The following is a 9,397-nucleotide window of genomic DNA, read 5'->3' on the forward strand; positions in this document are numbered from 1 at the left end:
CCCGTGCGCTCCCGGAGCCCGCAGGGGGCGCCCGCGAGCCGGAACGCGCCCTCTCCCCCGCCAAGATGGCGGCGGCCGCCGTGCCCGTTCGGGTCTGCAACCAGGAGATCGTCCGCTTCGACCTGGAGATCAAGGCGGCCGTGCAGGTACCCCCGCGGCGGGACTCCCCCCCTCCCCCTGGCAGGGCTGCGGGGCGCGGAGCTCCGGCCGCGCTCACCGGGCCGTGTGTTCCAGGACATCCGGGACTGCCCGGGGCCGCTCGGCGCCCTCACCGAGCTCAACGCCGCCGTGAAGGAGAAATTCCGCCACCTCCGCGGCCGCATCCAGGTGAGGGCCGGGCCGGGGGCGGCGGGGAGGCCGCGGGGCCCGGCGAGCGGGTCGGTCCGCCGTGAGTTCGGCGCGGGCTGCGGGTTGCAGGGGCAGCAGGTGTTGATCGGGTTTTATCAGGTTTCCGTGTTTCTCTTGCCGTCCAGGAGCTCGAACAGATGGCGAAGGAGCAAGATAAAGAGTCGGAGAAACAAGCGTTACTGCGGGAAGTGGAAAATCACAAGAAGCAAATGCTCAGGTGGGCCGGGCAGCGGGTCCCTGTGAGCAGAGATCCCGAACCGCTGCGCAGCGGCTGCAGGTTGGAAATGCTGTTGCTGACATGATGCTGCTTTGCTCAAGACCAAGAGTGGATCAGGATGGAAAGGGCAGGAGTCCTTTCTTCTTTCCTCTCCTGCCCTGTCTCCGTAGCTGTGGTCTGACGCTTTGAGCCGCTGATCATGTAAGGAGGTGACCTGAGGGTGACATTTGGCGGCTGGCACAGTGTTCTGCTCCCCTCGCTCCGTAAATGATACACCTACAAGAAGAAATGACAGGACAGCATATTGTTATTTTGTTGTATAATAAGGTGGCTGAGGGGAAACCTCATTACTCTCTACAACTGCCTGAAAGGATGTTGGAGCATGGAGGGGGTTGGTCTCTTCTCCCAAGTAGCAAGTGACAGGACAAGGGGAAACGGCCTCAAGTTGCACCAGGGGAGGTTTAGATTGGATATCAGGAAAAGATTCTTCCCAGAAAGGGCTGTGGGGCATTGGAACAGGCTGCCCAGGGCAGTGCTGGAGTCACCATCCCTGGAGGGGTTTAAAAGGCGTTTAGACGAGGTTCTTAGAGACATGGGTTAGTGCCAGAGTGAGGTTATGGTTGGACTCGATGATCCTGAGGGTCTTTTCCAACCAAAATAATTCTATATGAAGTCCATGCACATGTCTGGGGTGCTCAGTTACAGTGGTGTTTGCTTTGTGGAAATTGTTTTAACTTGCAAGGTGTTGCCATCGTCCTACAACATTGTGCTCTTTTGCTTTCAGCAATCAGGCCGCTTGGAGAAAGGCAAATCTGGCTTGTAAAATTGCTATTGACAACTCTGAGAAAGATCAGCTGCTGCAGGGAAGAGACTCCTTCAGACAAAGGTATTGGACCATCACACTGCGTGAGCTGAGATTTAAACACAATACTGTATTCACTAGCTTTAAATGGAAGTGACATAATGTTTTTATGTTACTTAATTGTATCTGGAGCTTAATTGTGTCTTGTAGCTTTTCTTTTGTGAGTGCATTGATCTTTTGTGGAGATTTAAAGTGTTAAGGATTGTGTTAATTTCAGGTTTTCTTGGCATTGACATGTCCAAGTGGAAAAGGGGATAAGATAGGCTTCATAGTTTTACAGTGTATTTCTTACATTAATTCCTGACAGCATCATAATCAGGTAATTGATCATTATATAAGCTCATTTTATGTGCAAAACTGGATGTAAGCTTGTATAATTTCTGTATTGAAAAGCTGGCCTGTTTAGTATTGTCAGGCAACAAATGGGATACCCAAGGTAGTTTGTATCAGTGCTTCCATGCCAGCCCATGAAATTGTACAGTCGTGGGTGAATAGCAGGGGCCCACATCTGAGCCACTGGCAGTTGGTTTGCCTCACGACTTTAATATTTTGTGATTTGTTTTTAAATAGCTTAGTGAAGATAACCTGGATTTCTCATGCAGTAGAAAGTGGTTGTGTGTTCTGTATATTGGCAGAGGTGTTTGGGGCCAAGCTCTGATCTAAGCTCCCTGCCAGCAGCATTTTCCCCGCAGAACCCAGAGCTGTGATTTTTATCCCTTCCTGCTTTATTGTTTCCCTATTTCAGGAAGAGCACAAAGGAAAGTCTGGCAGAGAGTGCGAGTAACATCACGGAGAGTCTGATGAGCATCAGCAGGATGATGTCACAGCAAGTCCAGCAGAGTGAGGAGACGGTGCAGACCTTAGGTACAGATGGTTTGGGGTGTTTGGGTGTGGATTGGATGATTGAAGCACCTTTCGCCAGTTCTTTTTGGTTGTGGAGAGGCAAACCGACGCGGTGTTTAGCGTGGTGGAAACCTGCTTTGCTCTTACCACGATGATAATCAAAGGACTGTCCAGCAGCACTCCTCTCACAGTTTGGCATAAACAGAAAATAATAACGTATGTTTTGTGGAATTGTTTGCTGGAGTTTCTGTTTCATGATTACGAATAAACAAGGAGAAGGGCGCAGGCTGCAGAGCTCTTGTTCTAGTTTTTTATGAGAGCAATCGTAAAAGCAGCGTGAGTTCACGCCGTGCTGGAAGCACGTTTGGTGTCGCTCTGCGCTGCTGTCCTGGCGTACGTGTGGAAATAGAGAAAATAAAAGTAGGTACAAGTCTGTACACAGAGGAAAGTTAGTGCAGCCGGAGGGCTCTTTTCACCCTGTCTCCAGCTGGGATGACTGGGAGACGAGGAGATCAAGTGACATGAACCCGAGGTCACTTGCTCTGTCAGCAGCGCATCAGGGACTGTGAAACCAAGATTTCACCCGCTTCTTTGGCTTCGACTCCTAAGACAATAAATCAAGCGACCTGTCAGAACTGGTGATTCATGAAGCATTTAGAAGTTGGATCTGTGTTGCCTGGGCCTCTTACTGGCCGTGCTTTTGGGCAGGAGGGAGAACAGTTCTAAAGATGAAGATAAATAACGCAACTTTTGCCCTCCTTGTTTTCTGCCCCCATCGGAGGATGGCAGCTGGGCACGCTTTGTTCATGCACAAGTAGCATGTTTCTTCTCCCTTTAAAAAGACAGTTTGGCAGACACTTTGTCACCCTGTTTCTGACTGAACAGCACTTGGAGTTCATCAAGGGAAAAACTACCAAAGGTTATTTGCAAAACCCAACTGCAAATTCAGCATCAGTAGTTAACATTTCCCTTTTTTTCTGAGCAAGTCCTTCCTTAGTATGCAGTGAATATATGTGGCTGTGAGGCAGGGAAGCTCTGCGCTGTCATTAATGATGGGAAACAAGTTTTATATTTTCACTCTGTCTCTTTAAGATGGGACATAATGGTTTGCAAAATATTACAGACTCCTGCTGTGCTTGGTTTTGTCAACCAGACAATATACTTGGAGTTTGAACTTTGTTTAATCAATCAGTTCAGTATAGAGGGATATACCAGCATTCACTGTTGTACAGGGTGTGCATTCTGTAATACAGGAAAAAGGGGACTCGTGGGCTTTTGCTTTCATGTAGGAGTTTGAAGGGAGGAATGCCGAGGAGCTCGGGGCGTGAGTTTGTTCTCATAGGGAAAGAGAAGTTGAAAGGGACTGATGTTCCATCTTGCTGGTTTGGCACATTCTCAGATTCTGTCTTTATTTGAGACCAATGAACACGCTTTTCCTCTAGTTGATTTTCTCTTTTTCGTTAGAGGAAAAATATACATGTTTGTAAAAAATTAACTAAAATACCTGTTTAAATTGTTTGAGTTGAATAATTAAGGATGTCTTACTGCTGCATGCTACCTTTTCACTTTGTGCAACTCCATCTGAATCTCACTGACTTACTGCTCTGGCCTGGGGAAGTTTCAGCTGTGCAATTGATATATGCAAATATGCACTTATGCTGCTGATGGAACTGATGTGTAGAACAGTAGCAATGGTGATTCCTCTCTCTTAAATTGGTGTTTATAGCACTGCTCTTATTTCCCTCTGTTTCCAGGGAGCTCTCAGGTGGCACTGACTTTGTTCATTAAAAATGTTAACTAGATTTGATCAGGTAACCTAAAAGTTGAGGAGCAAGATGTAGGCCGTAGAGCTGTTCGGTATTCTTATTTTGGTTTGCACTGTTCCTAAGCACATCAGGACTGCTGAGCTGGGAAAGCTGCTGCAAGAACACAGTCGGCATTTGTCTTGCCCATAAGTCAGTCTGACCCAGAAGGATCTCACAGGCACTATCTCTGTTGCCAAATAGCACATCCTTATGTCCTTTATCATGTATTTTTGAAGCACAACCAGCTGATTTTTTTTTCTTTCCTCTTAATTTCAGCCAATTCTTCACGAACCATCCTGGAAGCAAATGAAGAATTCAAGTCCATGTCTGGGACGATTCAGTTGGGGCGCAAGCTGATAACAAAGTACAACCGCAGGGAGCTGACGGACAAGCTGCTCATCTTCCTGGCTCTTGCCTTATTCCTGGCCACGGTGCTCTATATCTTGAAAAAAAGACTCTTCCCGTTTTTATAAAATTCCAAAGCTAAACTGAACTATTACAAAAGATCAGGAAGAGATGGCATAATAACGAGAAGGCTTTTAAGTAAAATAATAAAGGGATATTGCAATAGCTGAGAGAGCGTTAGAGCAAGCGTGACTTTATACTGTTCCCGTGGAGCTTGCGACCTGCCTAAGAAGAGCTTGAATGACCATGAGTTGGGAAGAAGCAGGTAGATCAAGGCAGGGAAAGAAGAAAGGCCCATTTGCCTGTAAGTTTAGTGAACCACACAAGCACTTGAGGAACTGGGCACTCAGAGGTGTTAGTCTTGACTTTGAACCTCTCTTTATTTTGCCTTGAAATTAACTCCTGTCCTTGGCTTGAACTGGAAGCTGCTTTGTAAGGTGCTTAGAGGAAGGATGGAGGAGAGAAACTCACGTACATTCCGTTAATAAACTGTTTGTTGTATCCATGTAAACTTGAGTTTTGTTTAAAAACAAAGTCTAATGGATTGAAAGAGCCTGAATAACTTCCAGTGTAAGAATTCTACTTAACAGCAGTGGATTGTTTCTCCTGGGAGTGCAGCACACGTGCGGTCTGGCTCTGTTGCTCTGGCCCTGGGAGGGCTCTGACCAAAGCAAAAATGGGAGCCCTGTTTGTTGCTGTAAATTCACACGATATATTTGAGAAGGACAATGCCAGTCTGTTGACATGAAAAGCCTTTTTGCTTCTTTTCTTTGTAAAATTCCACTTAATGTTTTATATTTGCAAGATACTGCCAAGTTGTACATCGGAAAGTTTTTCTTGCTCATTTCTTTTCTCAGTAAAATCTTTTAAAATGTTTGCACTTCAGTAATGAGAGTTGATTTGCTTTGATAACATAGACACCAGCCTGCCATGCTCCATGTAATACCCTGAAGTACCAAGAACCGCGCTGCAATGTGCATAAAACTGATGTTGCTTTCCCTTCTGGAAATTGTTTCGTTGCTTTTTCAGGCTGACTGGTAAAGTTGATATTCTGTTCAGGAAATTCTCACAGAATGGTTAAATACTGCCTTAAGTTAGTAGTTGTAAACTTTAAAAGGCAATGCTATGTATACCTTGAGAAATACAACGTCAAGCAAACTGCAGTGTGTGTTTTTCGTGACATTTAAGGCGACTTCACCTTCGTGGTTAGTTCTCAATAGTAAGCTTAGAGAGAAGAAGCGACTGGTTATCTTGCCGTTGTAATATTCATTTACTAGATCCTGTCGGTAATCCCAACCACCCCTTTTGGTTCAATACAGCAGCGGCTGCAGGTTGCGGTGATCCAGCCTGGTGTGTGAGGCTCTGGGCATACACGACAGAAGCTGGAATTGGTGACCGAGTTCAGAACCGGGCTCTGCCTGAGAAGCTGGCACCTGAGCGACTGTTTCGAGGTGGGATTTGGAAACCTCTGCACCGGGGTCGGTCTGTCCGCAGAGGGCACCACTGCCTGCGCATCCCGAGCCGCTTCTTGCCCTCAAGTCCTGTAACGCTCAGAGCAGACAGAATGGATGTTTGTTACCCTCTTTCAGTGCAGCTTTGCTAACAGCCTTTCCAGAGGTAGAGAATTACACAAAGATTGTAATAAATGGAGAATGTGAACGTTCTGCTTTGAGTAAGAAATTACTTGGCTTAAAGAAGACACATTGCTTAAAGAAGACACATTGCATGCATGCATGCACGCCTTTAAAATACGAGCCTTGCTTTGGAAGGACTCTGCTGATGAGCAGATGCCAACTGAGGAGAGTGTTGTGGACTCTGCAAGTTGGGGCCACGATGGAGCAAGTTCCACCCAGCTCAGCAGTCCCGGCTGTTGGATTCACACGTATTGTCTCTAGTGTCGGGCTCGTGCCCCTCGTCCCTTTGCACAGGTGTGTACAAAGACTATTTAGATTATAAATACATTTTAAATGAATTGCTGTGCAGCAGCTCCTATTTTCCAAATCAACCGTACAATGGTTGTTTATGCAACTTCAGGGCAGTCAATAAAATTCTCCTGTCAGAACAAAGATCAAACTTAAAAGCAGCAGCTTCCTCACGTTGCTGAGAATTTCAGCAAGGTTTGTTTTAAAGGGGTGATCTTTTTGGATGGGGATGGTAATGTAGTAGTTTTGGGGAAAATAAAAGGTCTGTTGGTGAATGTTTCTGGTTTTGCTGTGTTCTCATCTTGTTACTGAAATTTTAGCTTTCAGACCTTGACCTGCGGGAGCAATCTGAGGACAAAAAGGACCTTCCTTCTGATGTTTGCTTTCTGTTGCATCGGATTTAATTAAAAAAAAGATCTAGGCCTTTGTAAACATACCTACCTGGTCTGTATAAACTGACTGTCACGTTACACTCCTTAGAGACACGGAAACAAGCGAAAAAAGATCAAGGACAACTGGATGTTTTGGGAAAGGGGAAGAGTAGAAACCATCCCCGGGATGCTCTTGGTATGTGAACCATGTCCTTCCCCAGGCAGCCAGAACGCGTTCAGCCTCCTGAAATAAAGAAAATAATCAGTGGAGACAGTGAAATAGTTGTGATTTCCTCTCTGGGGTAAGAAGGGTGATTTGGTGAAGTGTTGTATCTAACGTGGCCACGTGCCTCAGTGGCCACCCCAGCTGGGTGGTGAGTGCCTTGGAGCCCACCTGGGCAGGGTCGATGGTGCAATCAGCCCATAACTTCCCACAGCTGGGGCTGGCTCAGTGCGGGGCTCAAACACCAGCAGCCTGGGCTGTGGCACCATGTCCTGCTGCCTCCTCACCCATGGACCTCGCTCCTGGCTTGAAGGTAGGGCTCTGTTTCTGATCTTTCGAATAAGTGAGCAGTATGGTGGGAAGAGGAGTTGGTTGTGCCTGGTTTTTGTTGTCTGATACTTGTGTTTATCTGGGAAGTGTGGAAAGTTGGGCTTGTGTGGTTCTTCTGTGTCTACAGGGGGACTTATATGTGCATCTTCTGCTTTTTGGGCAGCCTGTTGGTCTCTGTGGCCACCTCTGAACGCGGGGTTCAGATCATGCAGGATGGTGTGTCTCAGGGTTCTGCTTTTGCTGTGTGGCCGAGGTTGTGTTTTAAAGGGTAAAAACTGGTATTACACCGATTTATTTGAAAGGGAGTAGTGTTTTCTTAGGCGTTTTGCTGTTCCAGTTTGCCCTGACAAATGCAGCAGAGCCATCAGGGGTGGTGAGAAGGGGGTGGCTTCTGCTCCTTCTGCACATTTGGGCTTGGGCACATCTTGGAGGCCAAGGGCTGCAGAAGCAGAAGGTGTTTGGGGAGCTTTAAAGGAGGACGGAGGGCTCTGGAGAAGTGCTGGGGGCTGTTTGGAGGGTTTGAATGCAAACAGGAGAGCTGTTGTTGTTCCCTGGGCTGTTCCTCCCCACAGGCAGCAGGTATCAGATGTGGTCACTACAAGCTGGTAGCGGGATTCACTGCCACAAAAAAGCTTTGGTGAAATCTTTTTTCCTTCAAAGAATAACATTCTTTTAAAATGAGCAAGCAACTACTATGAGCTTAAAAGGGGCCTGGAATCTTCTTGCTCTGAGGTTCAGGGGCTGAGACAGGCAGCTGGTAGCAATCAAGGAAGGGTAGGTTAATGAACTCCCGCTCATCAGCTGGATGGTGGTTAATCACCTGTGTCCTCCCAGCAAAGGGGGCTGAAGCGTGGAAAGGACTGGGGCTGTCCTGTGAGGGATGAGGATGGGGTGGTTCTGAGCTCTCGGTGCATTCCAGGGTTTAGAGTTTGCTGGTTTGTGAGAGTCCATGTCAGGTCCTGCCCACGGAGCCCAACCTGCCGAGATCCAGCTGCTTTTTCAGAACACTGGTGGAAAAGGGTGAGAACGCTCAGCACGTCGCGTGTTGAGGCGTGTTCCAGCGCTGTCGCGTGTTGAGCCGTGTTCCAGCACGTGGCTCGTGGGCTGTGGGTGCAGAGGTGACCCTGGTCTCCGTTCCTGCGTGACCACCGTGGGAAGCCCGTGGGCAGGAGCAGCCGCCTCTTGGGTGTCGTGTTGTCGTAGCTGGAGCCGTGGGCAGCTCCCCAGTTCATCTCTGAAGCGTGTGGCATGAAGGTCACTTCTAAGCATTTAAACAGATGTATGCAGTCAAGGAAAGTCACCTTTTAGTGATTTTGCCATAAAACATGGACCCGAGGGAAATAATTGGATGTAGTTTTAACCGTAACTGTTCTGGAAAAAAATTATTAGATTCGATTTATAATTACTTGATTATTGGTGATAGCATCAGCAAATACAGGAATATTATAGAATCATTATCTGTGAGAAAATAAGAGTGTGATGATGTTTGGGGTTTTTTTACGCTCTAAGAATTGAAGGGGAAATGAAATGTGTATCTGAAATCCTGCTTTTGAAATGCTTTCCACATAACTGGCTTTACCAAAATGGAACGGTGAATTCATAGCTTGGAAGTTTCTAAAAATGTCTCTGCCAAATGTGTGCGGCTGCTATCGCATGCCGAGTGGTCCGGAGCAAGCCAGGCTGGAATCTATGGGGGCTGAGAATATCCAGGGGGCATGTGCATACTTGTCTGCAAATATGTGGGGCTCTTCTTTGGAAGTGGGGGGGGGGGGGGAAATCAGCTTACCATTGCTTTGCTATTTGTAATGCTGTGATTCCACCAGAAGAGGCATCTTAAGCAAACATTTTAGTGAGATATTGTGCCTTTGTGATGGTACATTGCTGCAAGGAGCCACAAGCCCTTCACATAGCTGGTGCCTGTGTGCTTGCTGAGTTTCTGGCTCTTACAGGTGAGGTCAGTGTTGTCCAAACAGGCGGCAGGTGCTCTGGACCACAACCAGATGCGCTCGGTGCTGCTGGAGCGAAGCGGCAGCCCCAGCGTGGGCTGCTCGTGATGCTCTGCGGTACCAAC

General features: G+C 47.3%; 1 protein-coding gene across 1 annotated transcript; it reads left to right on the plus strand.

The window, feature by feature from the left end:
- The first annotated feature begins 25 nt into the window (after window positions 1-25).
- On the plus strand, window positions 26-5,365 carry BNIP1 (BCL2 interacting protein 1). The gene is made up of 6 exons (XM_082063777.1): window positions 26-146; window positions 235-327; window positions 474-565; window positions 1,350-1,451; window positions 2,173-2,291; window positions 4,352-5,365. Exons 1-6 carry the CDS (start codon window positions 66-68, stop codon window positions 4,546-4,548), a joined length of 684 nt encoding a protein of 227 aa, XP_081919903.1. The 5' UTR covers window positions 26-65; the 3' UTR covers window positions 4,549-5,365.
- The last annotated feature ends 4,032 nt before the right edge of the window (window positions 5,366-9,397 follow it).

Source organism: Streptopelia decaocto (assembly GCF_964273445.1).
Source record: "Streptopelia decaocto genome assembly, chromosome: 12".
Classification (NCBI taxonomy): domain Eukaryota; kingdom Metazoa; phylum Chordata; class Aves; order Columbiformes; family Columbidae; genus Streptopelia; species Streptopelia decaocto.